The 22,390-nt window shown below is 41.4% G+C and overlaps 2 protein-coding genes across 2 annotated transcripts; one reads left to right on the plus strand and one right to left on the minus strand.

The window, feature by feature from the left end:
* Positions 1-547: 547 nt before the first annotated feature.
* tmem179ab (transmembrane protein 179a, genome duplicate B) lies at positions 548-3,342 on the plus strand. Its single transcript, XM_026151627.2, has 4 exons — positions 548-909; positions 1,380-1,517; positions 1,597-1,675; positions 1,761-3,342. The coding sequence occupies exons 1-4, from the start codon at positions 608-610 to the stop codon at positions 1,932-1,934; spliced, it is 693 nt and encodes a 230-aa protein (XP_026007412.1). The 5' UTR covers positions 548-607; the 3' UTR covers positions 1,935-3,342.
* Positions 2,847-15,288, minus strand: c19h14orf180 (chromosome 19 C14orf180 homolog). Its single transcript, XM_026151626.2, has 9 exons — positions 14,829-15,288; positions 14,005-14,035; positions 10,704-10,790; positions 9,318-9,438; positions 7,401-7,431; positions 7,208-7,316; positions 5,807-5,970; positions 5,522-5,654; positions 2,847-4,667 (listed from the first exon to the last, which is right to left on the minus strand). Exons 1-9 carry the CDS (start codon positions 14,979-14,981, stop codon positions 4,462-4,464), a joined length of 1,035 nt encoding a protein of 344 aa, XP_026007411.1. The 5' UTR covers positions 14,982-15,288; the 3' UTR covers positions 2,847-4,461.
* Between the last annotated feature and the right edge of the window lie 7,102 nt (positions 15,289-22,390).

The following is a 22,390-nucleotide window of genomic DNA, read 5'->3' on the forward strand; positions in this document are numbered from 1 at the left end:
TAGAGTTGCACCTTTAATATCTTTCCTATACAGGAAAATGTTCATAGTAGTATTATTATCAGTAAGTTTTTGGTATATATTTTAGTATATATAGTTATATATTTGACAGTTTTAGCAGTTCAATGTAAGTCTCTGGAAATCGTGCTGTGCAGCAAATGATGTAGAACTTTAGTTTATGTTGTGGAGGTCACAGAGTTTATAATATTGGGGAAATGTGTAGAAAAAACTAAAATAGTGCCATCAAGGGGCATTTTTAACTGTATCTAGCTTCAGTAAAAATACTGGAGATTGTAAAAAAGGAAAGGGGTGTCAATACAAGAACTTTTATATTATTATTTCTACCTACGGCGGAGAGAAAATTATTATCTTGGTCACTAAAAATATCATAACTAACTGTAATATACGTAAGCCACTGCGAACGGGTATATTAGTGAAGAGGAATGTCTCCACAGCTTGTACGTAGATAAGATGGAGAGCCCTGAAGGCCTCTGCCTGCTCATTAATTTGCGGCAAAGCAACGTCGGATGCTGCGCCTCCGCTCGTCAGTCTCCACTGCGCAGCCGCAGTTGCTCCAGGACGCTGAGTGCAGAGCAGGGAAGACAGAAAAATGGCCCTCGACAATTTGATTTTCGCCCAGTGCATCCTTTATTTTTTAGCTTTCGTTTTCGGTTTTATCGCCGTGGTGCCTCTGTCTGAAAACACGGAGGATTTCGGGGGGAAATGCCTGCTGTTCACGCGGGGTATGTGGCAAAATGAAAACATCACTGTGATGAAGCAGCGCTTCATCGTGGAGGAGTGGGGACCCGAGTCCTCCTGCAGCTTCATCACTTTTGTCGGGATAGCGTCCCTCATCCTGTCCGCAGTGCAGGCTTGGAGGCTGCTGTTCTTTCTGTGCAAAGGACACGACGAGTGAGTGACCGTTCACTTGTGCCTCTTCCTTAAATAGAAGCTTATGAAGCAATACCACTCCAGCGGTCTGAGTGTAAATGTGCCATTCCTGTCCATCTCCCACGCCCTTGTTCGTGCACTGTCTTGTATATTTCATAGCCTGCATGTATTATACTCTATTTTATAGCGGATGGAAATGGGCACGGAAGCATCCTGTAAAATGTCAAGTCACTGCCATCTCCCAAAGATGGGGGAATACTCATTTTAAACTAGAAATCAAAGCCTATGCTTCACCTACTATTTTTGTGACATCAAAGCAACTTATGTGTCATTATGTTGATGTGTGATTGAAAGACTTAATCATCAGAGTTGCATACGTCATGCAGAGTAATAGGCCTCTGTGTCAGTTTTGTAACATACTCCAGAGATGTTGAGGGTTTTTGCCTGCCCTAACCCAGTTTGTTTTGTATTTCTGTTCTGTCTGCCTGCAGCTCCATCTTCAATGCCTTCCTCAACCTGCTCATTAGCTCCCTGGTGGTGTTCACAGTCTTTCTGTCCAGCACCATCGTTAGTGTGGGTTTTAACCTGTGGTGTGACGCCATCACCGAAGGTGGGACTATGCCCAACAGGTGAGAGAGAAGCGCAGGTGTTCTACTTTTTCCGGATGATGCTGTGGTATAGTCCCTCTAAATGCCACTTTCTGTTTAGCTGTGAAGACATGCAGGATACTGATCTAGAACTGGGTCTGGACAACTCTGCTTTCTATGACCAGTTTGCTATAGCTCAGGTAAAAATCTTTTAAAATTAACGTACAGACAGTGTAACGAATTTAACAGTCGTAGTAAATGCAATGACTGCTTTTACTCTTTCAGTTTGGGCTGTGGGCCGCCTGGCTCACCTGGCTCGGGATCACTGTGATGGCTTTTCTGAAGGTCTACCACAACTACAGACAAGAGGACCTGCTCGACACCTTGATCCACGAGAAGGAATTGCTGCTCGGCCGCTCTTCACGCCGCGGCTCTGACCTCAAGACCGGCCTGATTTAGAAATCAGCAAGACGCACAAACATACACGTTCATTCACAGTTAACCATATAGAACCATGTAGTCCTCTTGCCTGCCGTGACCAACACCAGTATTCGCCTGTGTAGACAATCAGAATCGGTTGGCTTTTGCTCCCACGAAGATGAATTGAATCAAATCGACAGTTTTAGCTGTTTTCCAGAAGTAACTGAGAATAAAAGCTACAGATGGTTGTTAACCTTTCCTGTGCTAGATTGAGATAATCCATCCCTTATTCAACCCCAACCCAGATTTGATAGTATTAAAACTTTTTTCTTTTAAACAAAAAAATACATCTTTTATCAAATATACGTTGTTGATTAGTAAAAAACGGTATTAATGGTTTGGCCAGTTTGGCCGGTGGATCTTGTCCTTGTGAAATTTCTGCATGGATCTAAAGCATGTAAAATTTCTCAGGTGCTTTTTAGACATAAAGGAGTTTTTTTCTTCACCAATAAATGTGTTCCTAACTTAGGCTTCTTTTTTTCCTGCCAGTATCCACAGTGCGTCTCTGCAAAGTGAGAACTGCATGCTCCAGCATAAACAGTGTGTGCGTTTGCAGCATCTTTACACATTTATCAGCAGCTACAAAAGGTGTTTTATAACAAAAAAAAGTAGAAAAAAAAAGACAAATTGCAGCTCTACACATTCGTGCATTTGGCAGGCAGTCTAAAAGGCTTTTAGCAATCTGTGTGAGATAAGAAAACAGATCCTATCTTGTGCCATTTAGCAACTCAGGCTTCTTCTGCACACTTTATAGGCTACAAACCAATATACTCTATATTACTGTGACTAGACACACAAGTATACCTGCATGCACTTCTCCCTCTCCCTGTTAAATCCCACGCTCACTTATTGACAGAGATTACGGGAAGAAAGGAAAGTCGGCCGCTTCACTTTGATAGGCAATGACAGTTTTTATTTCAAAAACAACTGAAATTAAAAAAGCAAAAAACGGTAGGAACTAAGAAAACCCTCCATAAAGGCACTTCTTTCAAAGTGACCGTAGATGTTTGAACAGCAGTGAAATGCAGCTTTAAGCTAAATGTGCATCTACAGGACATAAGCTCACTGGGTATTGTTTTATTGCTAATGACGATTTCGTTTGACAGTACAGAGTCGAGAGTATTCCTTTTCTCCGGTACATCTGCAGTCTACAGTCAAACGTGAGATCTCCAAAATAAAAGACAAACAAACTCGTTTTATTTTGAGTTCCCTGAAACCTGTTGTATAAAGTGTTTTAATGGAATATATGTGATGTGTGTTATTGCTCATAATGAGAGATATGTGGGATGTGCATCACTGTGCCCTTTGATTCCTATAATCCATTTATGTGGTGATTTGGCTGTTTGAATTTGACTTGCCTTGTTTGATAAAGGGACTCATACAATAACGTCTGGCTCTGTTAAATTTCTGTTTTTGGCCTCTAAAATAGCAATTACCTTTTTTTTTTTTTCTGTTATGTATTGCAAATATCCGTTCAACCCACGCACTTCCATACACTTGACATCAGAATTAAAACCTGAATGTTTCATTTGAATATAAATGCTACAGATAACAAAAAGTAAAAAAAAATCCATATAACCAGAAGTCCGATAGTTGCGTAGAAGCAGATATACAATATAGAAGAATAAATAACATTTAGCATAAAGTATTTTTGTGGGATTCAGGCGGTTATAAAGAGGAACACTGTCAGAAGCACAAGCATTCGTTTGGATTGAGTATATTCTCTTTCATGATAGGTAATATTGTGCTGCAGATTATTATCCTCCGTGAAACTAGCATTCAGCTGACAGGCGACCAGACAGTTGGAAAAGAACAAGGTGTTTTTCATGTCCAAGTCATTCCGTGAAGTGATGCGGCCCTGTGTTTTCTTTTTTCAGACCATCATTAAACAGTTTACACATTCATGCTTCTGTCTGCCTCGTCTCAGTGTGCCAATCAGAAGTGCCAATCAAAGTCGTTTCCCAGACCTCTCTACATTCATTTATGTGCAATTACAAGGCTAAATACTGTGATAGTCCTTAGTATATTGAGCCATATATACACATTCATTTCTGTGTAATATCTGGTATACACAAATCATGTACCGTAACAAAATAAATTTGCATTCCACGGAAACATTCACTCACAGACAGCAGACTGTGACATGAATAGAAGAAAAAAATGAACTGTTGTGGAGATTATGCGAGTGTTACATGTCAGCGTCAACGGTGCAGATGTGCAGAATGCCGTTACAACTTAAATATGGAGTGGCATGCCCACCACCTTAGTACATATATACATACAGACATGGAAGCTACATATTTCTGGGATTACACATTTTCCCTTTTTCATGGTGAGAGTGGAATAAAACCACAGACAGTGTGTAGAGCCTCGCCAAATGGCTGAGGTGTTTGTAGGCCCGGGCACCTTCAAAGATAGGAAAAAGAGGGATCTAAAAAAACAAAAAAACAAAAAATTAATAATAAATTAAAAGAGGCTCCATGTCTCCACCTGTGGTTGATAACAGTCACTGCATTGTCAACCATATCCAGCAGCCCCACAGAAGCTGTTTCATGTGCAGCAGGTAGACTGCCAAAGCTGCCTCCAGCTCCTCGCACACTCTCTGTGGACGCCGACGGTCTGTGCAGTACATGGCAACGCCCAGGAATGACATCAGCAGGAAGAGGCAGGTGAACAGGGCAAGGTGGGGGCGGGATGGTGTAGTCTCATAGGCTGCACAGGGGGAAAAAAACCAGACCGGTTTTTCAGAGTTTTGATTTGTAAATGACGAGCATTTGAATTGCACATTTCTTTTGTCGTTTGAGGCGAGGCCTCAAGTGTCAGGTTTCAGAGGATGTTTTTGTAGATTAGTTAAGCTTACATTAATATTTGCTGTTCCAGGCATTGTCAAACAAGACGTGACAGTGGCGTGCTAAACTCCCCATAGCATGTGTGCCACGTGGAGTCCTAACAATTCTAATGCTAATGCTGCTACAAGCCTGACAGCCTCTTTCCTCTTTATGAGTGCACTTTTGAAACTCTCGTGTGCTCATTAGTAACGTTATTTTTCAGACAGACTTACCACCTAAACAGTCACAATAAGGAATGTCTGCAAAGCCAAAAGAAAAGAGGTCAGTCAGTCACTGAAAGCTGACCTCATGATGTGCAGCAGCTACAAACCAGCTGCTGTACCCTTTCAGTCGCCACTGTCTCTCTTGAACAGACTCCACAGTGCCTCATTTGCATGCATAATTAATTAAAAAGAATAAATCTCTTGCTCATGTGTGGACACCTCTTGGCATTACGTTATTTTTAAGTAGCACAGAACCCCCAAATGACAGTAGTTTATGATGCAATTTCTGGGTGTTTTAATACTAGCTGGGTTTCCTCTTTAATGTAAATTCGAAGGCATGTGCAGCTTTGGGCTGAGGGTTCCTATCTAAGCTGGGATAGCAACACATTTTTAAGAATAAAAATACCAATGAAAAGCACCAGAGGGCAACATGTTCTCTGTGCAAACACATCTTGCAGCCTAAAACCGAGCAGGATGGACTCATTACAAATTGTTTGCGTGCATGCTTTCTCACCGTGCACTGTGGTCTCAGGCTCCCTGAATCGAACTCTGCGCTCGCCTTTACGTTTGTGGTTGAGTTCTGTGTCTAGTCTGTAGTTGGAACTTGGCTTCTTTAGGATGGAGGTGGGGACTTTGCTGTTGGTTAACTACATTAGATAAAATTCACATTGAGCACATTTATTGCATTAAAGGCCAGCAGCAAACAGCTGGAACAGATCTATTCCAAAGAAGCTGCCTCATATAACACAGAAATAAATCAGAATAACACCAACCAGATACCCTCAGGTGTTTTACCTACCTTAGGTTTAAGTGTGTCTTCCTGATGGTGGTGGGTATCCTTTCTGTGGCGTACCTCTGAGTGTTTCTCCCGGTGGGAATGAGGAAGACAGCTGACCGAGTCTCTGAGAGACTCTGCAGCAGCGAAACGTTTGGACAGTGCAGACACACACTGACCCAGAGAGTCTAGGAAGAGAACCATGACCATACAGAACATGAGACGAGCAGCTTAACATCGGAGTCTCCAGTCAAGACAGAGCAGAACTCAAGCTCAACATGCAAATGTACAGGAGGCAAGACGGAAGTGTGTTAACTCCGTCTGCACCGGGTACAGTGCAGCCGTGGGAGTTCAGCACAACTGCACAGTGCTCACTGTGTGAAAAAGCTATCAATTATATCAGGCCCTCTAAAAAAATCTGGATCTCATCACAGTTTATAAAAAAGAAATAAATAGAAATAAAAATTAGCCACTACAGACTATACACACATTGCCTAAAGCTGCCTACTATTGTGTATGTGTCAGCATTGCTGGATAAATTCTCTCTCAGATGACTTCAGTTATTAATAAAAACATGCTAGTTACAATAATAGCTTAGGTCAGTTATTTAGTCCATGTTTTTACTTCTGGGGAGAACTTTGGCTTTTTAATAGGTGCAGACTTGAATCAAAGATGACTTGAAATGAAGTGAAGGCTCAGATATTTTGGGACACATGCAATTATAATTTCAACATATCACATACAGTTACAGTTAAGTCTACATCAGCTTGAAAATACATGCAGGCAATGTTCTAGCAGAGGGAGGGGCTGACTGACCTACTTAATGGTCAAGGGTATGTGAGGGACATGGGGTGTAAACACTTAAACCTGCCATCATGGTGCAGGCCAAAAAGGAGCCCTTTCTGCTCAGTGCAAAATGAAACAAAACAATGCACAGAGCCTTAATTTTTCCAGCGTTTCACCAAACATTTTAAGACAAACTGAGGTGAACAACAAGTATTTTTCCCCTTTTTAATGGTCTATATTCATGTCTTGGTGCAGCTGCTCTTGTTCTGCACGGGTGTCTCTGTAAGCTGACTCAACACTAAACTGTTTCTACGTCTTAACAAAATGCACAGTTCAGAGTCAGGTAAGCCAAGCATGCACACTGTGCAACAAATCCACAACCTTAAACTGTCACTCTGCACGTTCCTGTGTCCAACATCACCACAAATGTGAATTAATTTAACATTTTCATGGCATGAGACTGTGTTGTGTGCGCTCTACAACAGGGATTAACATCATAAGACACGGAGGTCTCCACCCTTATTCTATATACTACTCTCTGAATCATACACCCATGTTTGTTTTCACTGTATATTTATGTGCGTACAGTAAATCCCTGTGTCATAAGTGTTTAGTCTGTATTATTCAACTATCCTTTACCTGAATATTCAGTCTTGCCAATTTCAGCATATACGGTTGCCATGAGCTCAAGGCTTCTAGCTGTAATTGGATGGTCATTTCCAAAGGCCCTCTGGTGAATCTTTGTAGCCTGAAAGAAGCAGAGATGTATTATTTTAAAGCTTACAGAAGAGTTATAATATTCTATTGGTTCAAATATCCGATTTTTACATACCTTACCGCTGTATTCTAGGGCAAGATGAGGTCTAAAAGGAAAAGGAAAGACAAATGAAACGAATAAACTAAAGGCAACGCCACTTTGTTTTTCTGGAACAAATATTTGCTGACAATAAATGTGTTACAGTATGTTAATAATGGATGACTTTGAATTATCAAACATCATCTAGCCGACATTTTTCTTCCGTTTGAAAACATAAACATGTTACGGGCAAATATTTCCAGTGACGATAATAATTCCAGACCACAATGAAGCAGAAAAGGCACGCGCTTCATTGTCAGGGGAGCATATCAGTTTCTGTGTTCGGGGCACATCAGCATGACAAATCTAAACACACGTGTGCTGTGATTGGACACGGACAGCAGGGCTGCGGATGCTCAGGTACTTTATGGAGGAAGTGGAAACCTTCTTTTTCTGCCAGCGCTGCCATCCACTGTCTATTCTCAGGGTGAATTACAAAGGGCATGGCGCTCACAGGTTGGTTTACTATCTCCGGCCCCTCTGCCTCACTCCTGCTTAGTGTTAAGCTAGGTGAACACGATGGGTTTCATTGAAGATCTGCCAGCTGTTCCAGTCATATTGGCACTGAAAAGTCTGCCAAGGACATTCATCACCCTAACACCCTCACGTGTGCCTATAGATGTAGAGCAAGCTCTGTTTAGTGTGACAGATGTCAGCTTCGCTGTTCCAAACCCATACTTTCCTTCAATTAGTAATGGTCAGGTGTCAGTTTGCAATGCTTTAGAAGGTCTTTCTCAGAGGATACGTGATCAGCAAAGGCAGAAAAGCCCTTCACTAGCTCAAAGGACTTCCTATGACATTGTTAAAAGATTTAGTAACAATTACAACTTCCTGTCTGTAAGGAGGAAGCTCTAAAACCACCGCTTATAGCGGGCGCAGTAAGAGATTGGTCATTATTTAAAGAAACCAGAGTCAGTTTGTGTGCAGTTTTTGATTATTTTGTTCAGTCTGTATAATCGTTTCAGTGTTAAGTTTGCGAAGTCTGGAAAGAAACCACCAAAGAGCAGAAACGCAATCCTCCACAGCCATGCACAATCAGTACCATCTCATTTAACTTTAACTACTGCATGCTGCTTGCATTAATGAAGCAGTGTAACCAGCCCTCCACCGAGCACACCTTCCACCCTCTGTCACCCTCTCAGGCAATCAGGTTAAATGGCCTAATCCCAACAATGAAAACAGAGGCACAGAAAATGGGTGCATTCTGTGGCCTAACAAAGTACCCCTGCAACAGGAGACACCAGATCCAGTTAAGGTGTTCCTTCTGTAACGCTCGCATAGAGCGCGGTGTCTTTTTTCTCTACATCTGCATGAAAATTTGACCATGGCTGAAAAGGCTTGAAGCTGTGGTTTGTTTGGTTGAAGGAATTTGCAGAAATTTCCAGAATTTGAAAACTGCATGTGTAATAGCGATGGCTGCGCTTATAGTTTTGGATAATTAATAAAGATTAAGAGATAGCAACAGAAAAGGTCATCAAACCTTTAGAAAACAGAAAATTCGAAGAAGTTAGGTGACAGTAATTTATTCCTTTTTAACTCATCTTGACATTATTATTAATAAGATGATGACTTCACTTTATAAACAATGGGTTATTCATAATCAAAATGATTAAAATCTTTAACAGCAACAAAGGCAAAACTTACAGTTTGCCTTGTCATATTTAAGCCAGCAACATTTTTTTCATCTCTCTTAGACGATGATGGGCAAAATACAGCAGAATATACAAAAGCACACACACAGCAATGCCTACATCATGCATAAATGATAAATAAGTTAAAGCAAGCACTAAAAGTCAGTTTATTTAATACAGAGAGACCTGAAAGTAGCGGAACATGTAACACCCCATTAATTACAGCGTAACGGAGGCTTTGAGAGGACACAGTTTTACCTACTGTTTGCTCATGATGCAAAGCTGAGCCAGCCGTTCGAGGTGCTGTGCCTGGGAGGCCTGCTCTGAAAGTTCCTCTGGGGTTGTCCATCCCGCGGAGCCCAGCGTAGCCTCCTCTTGAGGCCCTGTTACACAAACACAGGGCATGGAATCACGACCCGACAACGCTCTTTTGAGCTAACCTTGCTCCTCGCTACCCTCCTCTTCCACTGAAGAGTTTAACAAAAAATTAATCTCCCCGAAAGCCGGGTATCTGTCTGTATCAACTTGTCTGGCACTGCTGTGGACTTGAAGCCGGAACAATAAAGAGGAGCCAACTGAGGACTGGAGACACAAGAGATAAGGGCAGGAGGGAGCAGATAAGGGAGTCAAACAACACACTCGCCACACCCCCTGGAGCATTGAGACGCACGCAGAGTGACACACCACAAACATCATGCAAGTACTGAACACACAGAGCACACACATAGAAGATGCTTGGCTTGCAATCCACGCCACATCTAAATGCAAATAAATCATTGTAAGAGGTAAAGACATTAGTTTGCATTACAAAACCGACAAAATGACAATTACATTGGGGGAAACAGAGAAAAGAGGAAAGGGCACATTTTGAAAGCACTGGGGAGGAAAAGAAAGCTGTAAGCTGTAGCTATAGTGCCAGCTCTGCCCCCAGAGAAGTCCAGCATCCAATCTGAATGAGTGCTGAATCAGGGGCTTCAGTATTCTGTAGTGACACACAGCTCGTAATGAGAAACTGTGGCCATTTGTCTTCTACTCCATCCCTGATCTCCACTGTGCCCATGCTACACTGCGCTGCTGCCTCAGCAGCAGACAGAGAGGCAGGCGTCTGGAGCAGCGGCAGCAGCAGGTGATGAATGAGCAGCCTTGCTGTGAATGCTCGCGTAAAGCTCGACCGGGTATATTGTAAACAAAGATGGAGTTGGGTAAAATGCGATGTCATATTGCCTGAACAACAACAAGAAAAAAGTATTCCTTCATTTTTACAAAAGTAAAATTGGTGAAGAAAAATAACAATGTGTTGATTAACTGTTTTAATCACCAGAAAAATGCCTTTAAAAGTAACTGATCCACTCAAATCCAAGTGAAACCGCAGTTATACTGAGCTACGGACAAACCTGATGACAAATTTTGTGCAGTGAACACAAGACTCTCGGAAAACGTTCAGCAATTTGCTGAAAGAGTTGTGTATTTATTTTACACCAGAGTACTGCCAGATGTCGTGGTTTTCGGAGAAATCGAAATTCTAAGAAATCACGAGGACATGCCAAAACCACACGGATTCAAAGTGCACGCTCTATAGGACATGCTATGTGTTTTCACACATATTCCCAGAAGTATTCCTTGATAGCATAACATGAAAAGTACTTGCCTGTGCTCCCCTGAAGAGCGGTGAGCTCGATCAATGCCACTTCATAGAACATTTTTTCAGCCTGTATGAACTGGAGGGCCTTCCCATCTATTTATATGGGTGAAGGATCAGTCTCGGATATCAGAGGGATTACAGGCAGCTGCTTAAGTTAAAAACAGTCTCTGCTGCACAGCTCATAGACAACACACTTTTTTCACCTCACGTGGAAACAAACCTATGGGCAAACACAGCATACAGTACTCCAGGACACATTAGATTAGAGGTCAGTCACTCTGCCTGCTGTTTTTGTGGTTTTGTGAGCCAAAACATGTCAGACATTCAGTCTGATAATATAGACATGCCACATAACGACTCATATCTCTGTTGTATTGCCTTCCTTTGTCGTTTTTGTGTATATTTTTTGTACATGATGTTTTGGACTGATCTGATTTGGCAGGTTTTTGTTTCCATGAAAAGACTCTATTTTAAGCGTCCTAAAAATAGCTCGCTTGAAACATTCCATGCACTTGGTTTTTGTTCCACTGTAAAACGACACCGTTGATGTTTGTCAGGTGAGTTTAAAGACCAATTGGGACGGAGAAGGCTTAAAATAAACTCAGGCGTGCTTGTTTAAATGTCCGACTTAACACCAGATTTCTCATGTGTGCCTCTTTTCAGCTCTGCTGTGACGCTACATGCCAATAAATCCTATAATGCTTTTCATAATATATAATATACAATTTTTAAAATATTTTTTAGTGCGTCATGCTATTAAAAAAAACATGAGCCAAGCCATATACAGAATTGTTTAAAATTCTTGAGTGTCCCCATATTTCTTTAAATTTTGATTCCACAAATGGTCTTGAGCACAGTGCCCCAGTCTTTCTGAAAAATCTTCACAAAGTTCATCTTTGGACATTGGCTGTTTTTCACTCATTTCCTGTCCAGTTTTTTTCCTTGTTTGTTTGTTAACCCACTTAACACTGAAGTATGACTCATTCGGGGGATAAAACAGTGTCGCGTCTACACAGAACAGACAGATTAGCAAAGGAGCAATTTTAAATTGTATCTTTAAGTCAGTTGTGTTGGGGATCTTGTCAAAAACTGATGAAAGTATGAACACAGATAATACAGACAGATTTAGACACAACGCAGATCCATCGGGAAACACGTTTGCACATGTTTCAATGAACTTGTGCAACTAATTCCCATTTTCCTGGCAAAATATAAAGAAACATGGTGTGGCTCAAGACTTCTGCACAGTACCGTATTTGCCCGAGAGACAAAGACCCACTACAATTAAAACAAAACAAGATCTGAGATGTAAGAAATGCAAGAAAACGTGTACTCCTGAGCTGATTAGTAACAGGATGAGGAATGGTGATGGATGAATGTTGAAATGCTTTTAGAGGAAGTGCTTTTAAATAATTTAATGTGCTGTACAGAAGAAAAACTGAGCACTTTTATAAGTCACTGGAAAAGGATGACTGTTGTACTGCTTTTGCTTTGATCACATTTTTGAGCAAGCTTAGAGCTCTATTACAAGATGGTTAGAAATACCTGTCACCGCTCCTGGGAGTCACCTGTTTAGCCGGACCATCTGTGAGGGAGGATGAGGGGAACAGCCGTCACCAAAGGTCACAGCGCTACTTCTGTCTGCTATTTTTAGTCAGCCTGGACTATAACAATGCAACAACAGGAACCTCACACAATGCTCTCCTGGGAATGACCTCCATTCTCTCATCCACACCCTCTCTGAAACTGTAATTGGACTACACTCCAAAACTCTGGAACCTTCAAAGGCATCTGATCACACGTGTGCTCACCTCAAGTGTACAACCTATTTTAGTAGGGAGGAAATTGGAATTTGCTGTGGAATAGTACACCTAAGAAACTTGAAACGTGACTTAATTAGATATAACTTAACTAATTGTACTTCAGAAATCTGAAATCGGGATATAACTGCATCTTTATCCGAAATCCACCTTTATTGGAAGTTAAAGTCCGCGTGTGCCACGCAGTTTTCTTTCCATGAAACACATATCAGTAACACTCATGAGCTAAAACAGCTTTTGGCTTTGAATAAAGGTCATTTGTGGACGGTTCCAGCTCTGATAACAACACATCAAGCCTTAAGCAGTCATTGCACTGGTACTATGACTATCAAGTGCAACTAATATAGTTTATTTGTCTGGACTCATTGGTTTTCTTATCATGCTTTTGGTTAGAAATAACACATGAGAAGACGCTGCCAATCCTGTTCTCATACAGCATTTGCGTGACACTAAAAAGTTCCCACATCCTGCTCCCAGTTTGAGCAGACTGACCCCTCACCTCACCTCCCCAGAGGGTATTCACAAATGCACCAAAACATCACTGCTTCAGCTTCTGTGATTATCATGAAAAATACTAAAAGAACTGAAAGGTTGGAAGCAATTTAAACGGCAAAAATGGTTCAATCTCGAAGCGTTGTTTTCGTGACTGCAATAACCCTTTTTCATTGTTATGCAAACTATTTCAGTCTGTATCTGACCTGCAATGCTTGTAATTTCACATTAAACCAAAACAATATGCGCTGCATAATAAAATAGCCAAATCTGACATGACACCACACGCTACTCTTACTGACTTCAGGAAAGAGTGTATCGTATGCTAAAAAAATTTAACCCCATCTTGGAAGATGACCCTTGTAAGTAGATACCTTTCCATGCTGAGAGGGGCGAACTGTAATGGCTATTGACAAAATGAAGCTCAGCAAATTGACCTATTTTGGAAAATGGACAGTGAGCGCTAGAGCCCTGCTGAGGTAGATAACCTGAGCTGGCAAGTAAAGTGTTGGAGTGTCTCAGTAACAGAGAGAGGAGCCATGGAGGTAATATATCCTGAAACATAACACCTCTCTATTATCTCTCTGTCCTTTACAGCTATAGTTTATAGAAGCAGTGAAGTGGCAATGCACAGGCTAGTCAGCGCAGATACGGGTTAATTAGTGCTTTCCCACTCTGTTGTGTGGAGATAAGAGCCTACAAATCCTCTTAAGAGACAGACACACAACCTGGGCTCCACACAAAACATGAGGCATTTGGGGACAAATGCCTCAAAGACATCCCCTCATCCTCTCTGCTTTACATTGCTTTCTATAAAGGGTCTACACGGTTCATTGTGGTGGAATTTGCCAAGCTTGCCTCAGTGACAAGCCTTTACACAACAGGTTTACAGAGTCGAAGAGCTAGTTTTATAGTTAGCTGCTTGCTAGAGGCTTAAAGGACAGGGGCAGAAAAAGTGTCAGATCAGCTTTTCCTCTTTTGTTAGTAAAGGATACAATTCTTTTCAGTGATGAAGAGTTCTGCAATCTGTAAAGCATAAAAAACAACCAAGGGACGTAGTTAAATATTAAATAATTCACTTCCAACATCACAGACGGGTAGGCGTATGCATGATGTCACGAGCTGTCAAAACAAATAATTGTGCTCTCCTCACAGCACTGTTGGGCTGGTCAACATCATGCCATGCATTCCAAAGTTGTGGAGTAAAGGCTATGTTTTGACATCAGGGACATTCCTTCAGGCACAAGCAAAGACGGTTAAAACTGTAGCTCTACCTTTGTGGGAGGGTCTTCTAAAGCAACCCCAGTGTTTAATCTGCTAAGACTTTGGCCTTGGCTGCACAGAGCCCAAACATAATGCCTCTGATCTCACGCATAGCCCACACACCATGGAGGAAATATTAACGGGATACTACGCTATTACCATAAACAGTGCCACTGTTTCTATGGAATACATTAGGCTTGAACTCAGCACCGCTAATAGCAGCATGCACATCATCAGTTCTACGAGACCGAATGATTTTACAGTGTCAACACAGAGACCCATGATGAACTGTGCTGTCAGGTTTGACATTGAATATACTGAATGTGTCCTTTGTGTTGTGATGTTTGCTAATTTATGATGCTCAAAAGGAGAAGTGATGCACATGTGTTTGGACAGCTGTGCAAATACATGGTAGGGAAAAAAATGTGTAGATGTAGGTAACACACACGTGAATTCATGCTGGCACATGTGGAAGAGAAAGACACACAGAAAGACAGAATCTATGGCTGTGTGACATTTTGTGGGTGTGAGTATATCCAGTTCCCATCTGGCTCACCTGGTGTAAGCAGTTGGGCAGAGAGGTGAAGTTCTGCACATGAGTCAGTCCCAGCAGGCAGCTGAGGAAGCAGTGGAGGGCGGCCTGGTACTCCCCCTGCTGCTGGAGCTGCTGTCCCAGCTCAAACAGGCCCTCCCTCCCTCCGTTCAGCATCCCCAGTCCCAGCCAGAGTCAGCGCTGCCTCCCATCAGAGCTCCACCGGCCGAGGACGAGCGTTCCTCCCTTCACCAGTCTGCTGAAGCACCACAGGTAGAAAGAAGCAGCCACACAGTGAAATGTTTTCAGACCGCTGCCGCTCACATGAATCAAAACAGGAATGTGACAGGAGGAGGAGGGAGCAGTGCAGCTTCCTCTCAGTCTCGTCTGTGCACAGTAAGTCAAGGACAGGTTGTAAGGAGCAGTCTGAGGGAGCACTGGCGACTCACACAGAAAAGATTCATTCCCCTCCCTCCTCCTAGGCTGCACCAGGAAAGGAGGACAGAGGAAGTTGGAGAGTATTTGCTGTTTGAGTGACAGCGCTCTCAGCCAATCCCTGCTCTAAACATGTACAGTAGCTCCTCCAGAGTCTGCTGAGCACATTGAGTCTCTCTCCAATCCTCGAACAGGGAAACTGCAAAGGTTTATGTTTTGATGATGAAAAGCAAACATAGTGGCACATGTATATTATCTACTACAGCTTTAAATATTGCATATAATTCGATTCACTTTTGTGAGAACCCCTTTTTTTCCTCTGATACTGTGCTGTGTGCAGTACATTATGCATATTAACAGTATGCAGAAATTTTGATTCTTACTGCCCTGCTCATGATTTATAAATGAGACATACATAAGAATTATTCACCAAATGCTGTGTTAGCATGTTTTTGGAATACAGTGCAACCAAGCACAATTCTGTAACGGAAAGAAAACCGCAGAGAAAAACACAGGATCATTAGAAATAGCCATATAAGAGAAAAGACTCACTATCCAAACAAGGACAACAAATATTTATTCAGGAGGAGCGCCTCCTGCGGATGTTTGCTCACTTACCTTAACACTCAACACTAATCCAAGGCAAACCTGTGCCAACAGGAATGGACGGGATGTAGAGATGAGTGATATGGCCATATCTTGATTGCTGGATCATATAGAAGATCATGACTCTGAGAGCAGCATCCCTACTGTCAGTCCATTTGGTCATAAGCTTGGCAGGAGGAGGAAATGAATGGTGTACAACAAGGCAAATGGGCAGAGTCAGTCTCCATTAGTGTCCAATGCACCTTGCTAAGCAAGATGGGATTTTAATGGTTAGTAAAGCTGGGGAATGGGAGATGAGAAGGCATTAAACTCGCACTTCGGGTCAGGTGTCGAACTGTGAACAGCGCAAATTTATCTATAAGCTGTGAGGTGACATTATGCTGATGCAGGCCAACTTATCTCCTTCCTGCCCAGAGACCTGGATAAAACAGACACGTAATTGTGCTTGCTCTACCATCCTGCTGCACAGCCATAATGCAGTTAGACAGTAAGCAAAGCTTCTGATATGAGTGAGTTGGAAGGCCACTGGCATAGAGTGTGGATCTCCATTTCAAAACTGCAGGCCAGCCAAACTGAAACGACACACTGAACTGTGAAGGGACTGGATCTTTATCTATTGGGGCAACTATGCAACTGGAAGCCCACCCAAAACATAGAGAACAATCCTTTCAAAAATACTGTGTTTTTCCAACCATGAAAAAACTCCATCATCGTTAAATGATCTGGAAGCCCTCAGCCTGGGTAATGCCCACTACACTGAAATCAACTGATGAGAGAAACAATATTTAAACAGTTGATGCTCTTGCAAATACGTCATAAAACAGTAGTTATAAAATATAAATCACCATAAAACTGATATGCAAAGTTGACATCATAAAAAACTCACACTTCTATATACCATGCATGTGATGTCTGTACAACTGCTGTCTTGCATTTTGCATGTTGGCTGGGATGCTGTTGGACAATTAACTCTTTTGACTTGCTCCCAACGCAGAAACACAGATCTTTTATTTACAATTGTTTTGACATAGATATAGATTGATGGTCACTAGTCCGCAGGGTGAGAATGGAAATCTACCTGTTATTGGAATATTGATTGCCTGTCCCGTGGAGTTGGTAGACCTATACATCAGTATGATCAGCAAACACAGCCCCCACTGCCCAGGGACACCAATACACCACACTAATGTAAAGAGATAGCGAGCAGCAGACTGCAGAGTGGAATGAAACTGTCATTCACAGATATAAATTTAACTTCTGCAGGTTATTGCAGAGCAGTAAACTTTGGTATATTAAATTAGTGTTAATGGTTTGTGTAATGCACATTTGCAGTGTTTTGCAGGTTGGACTGGTTTATATATCACCGCACTCCCTCAGTACACAAGTGTGCAATTTGGTATGAAATGATGAACTTTACTGTTAATTATCAGCAGATTAAAATCAATGCATCCTTTACTTTAATACTGGAAACCTTAGTCTTAGTTTCTCTGCCTCATGCATACTTGAACTTTTCTCTGCACGACTTAATGTAATGAGAAAATCTTTCGCTATTAAAAAGAGTATTTGCTAGATTAACACATTTTGCTTTGTCCAGCAGGTTTGCAGGAGAACATTGCTGCTCTTGTGTCCTCCCGTCATTTCTCAACACTGCGCATGACCCTACATCAGCATATACTATTTATATTTCCCGCATTGTGCACATACAGCTACTCTATGCAATTTTGCTATAGCCTAGAGGTCTCTGATATGGAATATATTCCTCTGTATGAGTGACAGCAGCTACATCCCAAGCTACGGTATGCCAAGTCCAAAGATATGAAGCCAACACTAAGTATTCTTCTTGACATGAGGCCGCCAAGATATCCTGCAGGACTGCAAGCTTGCACAAAACACCACATCCAATATGAAACCTTGCATCCCTTTTTAAAGATATAAATATTATGCTCTGTTCTTGATTCCTGTGGTCTGTTTAAACCCATCCACTTTCCCACTGGTGCACCAGCATCCCTCAAAGACTCAGGCTCTGGCAGTTTAATAGGCTTGGTCCTGACACCCCCAGCTACTGAAAGGCAGTTTATGACCTCCATGTAATCAGCAGTAAACGCTGCCACCATCTGTCTCTTTTTACTCAATTATCTGACCCAGTGACTTTTACTGACAAACACTGTCCAGGTAAACAAAGTAACGCAAATCCCCCTGCTAAGATTCTGACACATCTATACATCATTTAACACAGATTTCTTTTTGATCGCTCCAACTGTGCCTTGCAACAAAGGGCAACATTCATTTAGGAGAAGAAAACTAGGAAGTATGGCTGCGATATTATCGCCTAAACGATCATAACTGGTTACTGTGAAAAAGTCACACATGTTACACATTCAGTCAAGACTAATAACATAGCTTATCTTAAAATCTTAATGAAAGGAACCTCTTAACTTGGTTTGTAATGACTCATCTCTGTCACAGTGTATTAAAATCACTTCATTAAGAATTCTTGATTAAAAGGAATCGCCTTATATGGCATCTCTGGTGAGCTCATTATCTTTTGCTCTACTCTTGCAACCCCTAGTGGACAATCCACAGATGTAAAGGAATCTCACACACTCAACACACACTTCTGATGAAGCTTTGCAGAAAAGGGTGACCAAATCTGCTCAAATCTACATATATTTTTACAGTGTGAGTGATCCCTGCTGTCCGTCTCTGATCTTTTGAGACAAACAAAGAACATTCAAATATTAGAGTGATGTCTTTATTCATCAATCTTTTTACAACACCAGTCAAGATAGAAAACAAAAATCTGGGCCAGGAGACATGTGTGCAATCATCTGAAGGCACACATGTCTCCTGGCCCTCCTTGCTTATTCACAGCCCACAGCATCTGTCTGCAAAAAGAAAAAGTGAAGGCTTGTTTTGTCTGTGTGGGAGGTAAATTACTGACAACAGCCAGCGACAGAAGACTACATTGACTTCTTAATAAATTTAAGTGACACTGCAATTCACATGTGACAACAGCTATGATGTGACTGCTGGCTGTTTGAGATGTCGTCGACTCCCACTTGTTCAGTCTAATAAGGCTTCTTGATTTATCACATATAGGAACGTGGCTTTCCTCAAAGCTGTCTCCTCTTTTTTTCTGTTAGCTTTTGTCTTAGGTCTCAATTAAATGCTTACAAAACATGATGTCAGAGGATGAGACAGGACTAACGACACTCACAGCTTACTCATTTTATCTGGGATACGATGATGCAGACAATCACGGGATCTCTGCCACACTTCATTAACATACTGTAGCTTTAATTCAAACCAACTGTTTGAGGCTGCATAGTCATGCTGTTTACAGTGTCTCAACCAACAAGCACTTAAAGCATTTTCTTTTTCTGTTAGCTACACCAGCACAATTCAGAGCTGCGCTGGGCATGCTACAGATGCAAATCAGCTAAGATGCAGTTAGAAATACTGTGATATTGGACTCATGGACTTATTTTAGAATGTGAATGCCACATTTACTCTGCATCAGCTGACATGAGCATAATGGTAGCAATCCTTTTAAAGGTTTTGTGGTGTCGTGAAACAGGTGATTGAAAACAGCCTACCTGCCACCTGTGTTAAGAAGTCACCTGCAGCCTCGCTGATTTTGTTTCTGCTTGCCATTTAATCATTTATCAGTGTCCCATGTTCCCCCTTTCTTCCCGCATAATCATGCAGGTGTGGGTTAGTCCATCAAGTGCTTGCAAATAGATGTTTTCTCCACTTAAGGGGAAAAAATAATGGTGAGGTCTGGGAGGCTTTCATAGCAACACTTTAATCTAACAATTTTCTCAATATGAGACATGTGAGAAGAGCACTTGAGCACAGACAAGAGTCTAAACATGAATCTGGGAACCTAATAGGGATACTACAGAGTGGTGATGGCTGTACTGTGTTCAGTTTTCTCTATTAGAAACTGAGTCAGAGAGAATGACTTAATAGTGAAACCAAAACTGATTTATGATCCCAAAACGCAAAAAATGAATGGGTTGTTTTTGTTCCACTTCTCCACTTAGATTTCTGAAAGTTGGCCAGGCAGTAAAAAAAGTCCATGCAAAACCTTTGCAAAATTTTTATGTGCATTTGAACTGTTTTTGCATAAAAAAAGGGAACATCAACTGTTTTAATCCTGTTTTAATATAGCGCTGAGGAAACTTTAATGTAGTGAGCTCCTCGTGTACGATTTATCTTATCCTCTGCCACAAGAGGAGCTCAGTGTCATGGTCAATCAACCACTGATGCAGGCAGCTCCAGAGAAACACTCCCCACTTCATCTGGAATAAGGGGTTGTTATGGAAGGGCAGAGAAGGCGAGTGACCAGCAGGGAGTGACCAAACACAGTAAATGTTTATGTGTCATTATCCATCCTTCAAGAGAAGCGCTCCACTTTCATTCCAGACTTCCCTTTTTTATTGTAGTCCATTCAAAACTGGGATAAAAGGCCTTTAAATTTAATTGGTTGGAAAATTTGGTCGTTTTGTTTTTGGTGGCAAACTGGTGCTACTGTACATAGTTAATCCTGGTCATTTCCAGCCATTTTACATGCGAGTGGTTTAGAAAGACTCGGGGAAATTGGCTCATCACTCAGTAGAGCTGTGAGATTTCTGCTGATGACATTTCCATTAACAACAGGGTATAATACGTTTATAGATTCCCATTTTCTTGGCCCTTTAATTTCTCCCTTTGCAACACAATTCCTAACAGCTGCATGTGCGGGAGGACAGAGGACTTCATAGATTGACCATACAGTGAATCTATAGGCAGTGCTGACACAGCATTGTGATATGGCTGATATAGTCAACTATGAACATGCAGTGTTATAGTAACAGAACCCCAGAGAATAAAAGAGTTTATATTCTTGCACTCTTAAACCTGCCACTGAATGTGCTCATGAAGATATTTTCAGATAATGACACTGAAATGATGAGATGATCATAAAAATGGATTTTCTAAATGTATGGAGGAACAAGAAGAAAATCACTAATGAAAGCTATTGAAACCAGGCTTCCTGTTACTGTGTTATTGCCCAGTTTTCAGCTGTTCTGGTATTAACAGACAGCTCCTACCACAAGATGTCCATTAATTGGCAGTATTTGATTAAATTCTCAATGGCCAGCTCTCCTTATGGAGGTTAATTGGTTTTGCAATACACTGATGACATGATCTTTTAATGGAATGGAGAGAGCAGAATTTTTTTATTTGGGTGCAGACGTGCAGACTTGACAACTTTGAGACAGGATTATGATCAAAAATAATATGCTTTGATATACAAGTGAACCAACAACCTCTGCAGTGGTGTTAATATAAGCAGAGGATCACTGGGATCATTGTCATGCTGAGAAACGAAGCTGTTGCAAATCAGATGGCACTTTTCTGCATTTATAATTCCAATGACCGTGCCAGCAAAGCCCCAAACCATAACAGAGCCTTTAGACCCTCTCTGTTGTAACTCTCTCCTGAGCTCCTCTGTGCATACTGACCTCACTTTCTCCTTCGTTCCTTCCTTAAGAATAACTTCTTGAAAACCATCCTTTCACTGAGGCCATTTCTGATGAGGCTTCAGTAAGCAGATGGAGAAAGTGAAGGGCCAGACTTTTTAGATTCATAAAGACATGACTTTCAGTTACTGTTCATCTGCCCATTTTGTCCTTCACTTGCTCGGTTTCCTCAGATTTTTAAGAATAAACTGCACATCACGTTTTAGCTAACTCTTTTGTGGGAATCACCTTCAAAATATGCCTGTAAAATCGTTATCTTTGTCATTTTTTTTGTTGATTCAACTAAAAATATAGAAACAAATAGTGTGTTTTTTTTCCAACAGGCCTCTAGTAATAAATACATTTAAGATACAATGTAAAATTGGTCCCCGATTTGTGGGGATAGGTTAATTGAAAAATCTAAATTGCCCATAGGTGTGAATGCGGGAGTGAATGTGAGTGTGAATGGTTGTCTGTCCCTGTGTTGGCCCTGCGACAGACTGGCAACCTGTCCAGGGTGTACCCCACCTCTCGCCCTATGACTGCTGGGATAGGCTCCAGCACCCCCCGCAACACTGAGAAGGATAAGCGGAAGCGAATGGATGGATGGAAAATTGGTTCTTTGTATTCTCTTATGTGTGGACACAACACTGGTTCATCCCTTTAGTTAGGTGCCTTTTTTAGTCTTGAATCATTCACAGGTCAGTGTAAAGTGGCTTAATAAAAGAAATTTCTGTAAATGGTCAGGTACAAGGACTGAATTGAAATGAGAGAAAAAGCAGACAAAGAAAGTACAAAGAAAAACTTTCAAAAGCCGGAGAACTGTTAGTAAAAACTGATTAAAAAGAGTAACAAGAGTCTGGCTCCTTGGAAGGAAAACATAAAGAAATGAGGGGTAGCTCATTTTGCACATTAGTATAAAAAAACATTATGCTCGAAACAAAAAGTTGCCTTAATTCACTTTACTATTTGTACACTAAAATGGAAGTGTATATTAATTGTGGATCATGGGAAAATTCACAAGCACCCACTCAGCAG

This window comes from Astatotilapia calliptera, chromosome 19 (genome assembly GCF_964374335.1).
Source record: "Astatotilapia calliptera chromosome 19, fAstCal68.1, whole genome shotgun sequence".
In the NCBI taxonomy this organism is placed as follows: Eukaryota; Metazoa; Chordata; class Actinopteri; order Cichliformes; family Cichlidae; genus Astatotilapia; species Astatotilapia calliptera.

What these genes read in the sequence shown, in the direction of transcription:
- tmem179ab (XM_026151627.2), top strand. Translation starts at nt 608, where the DNA reads ATGGCCCTCGACAATTTGATTTTCGCCCAGTGCATCCTTTATTTTTTA. An exon ending in CTGTGCAAAGGACACGACGA is followed by an intron (nt 910 to 1,379) that starts GTGAGTGACCGT and finishes GTCTGCCTGCAG; the next exon opens with CTCCATCTTCAATGCCTTCC. An exon ending in GGTGGGACTATGCCCAACAG is followed by an intron (nt 1,518 to 1,596) that starts GTGAGAGAGAAG and finishes CTTTCTGTTTAG; the next exon opens with CTGTGAAGACATGCAGGATA.
- c19h14orf180 (XM_026151626.2), bottom strand. Translation starts at nt 14,981, where the DNA reads ATGCTGAACGGAGGGAGGGAGGGCCTGTTTGAGCTGGGACAGCAGCTC. An exon ending in CTTCATCACTGAAAAGAATT is followed by an intron (nt 10,791 to 14,004) that starts GTATCCTTTACT and finishes CCATATAAATAG; the next exon opens with ATGGGAAGGCCCTCCAGTTC. An exon ending in TGGCAAGACTGAATATTCAG is followed by an intron (nt 5,971 to 7,207) that starts GTAAAGGATAGT and finishes TTCTCTTCCTAG; the next exon opens with ACTCTCTGGGTCAGTGTGTG.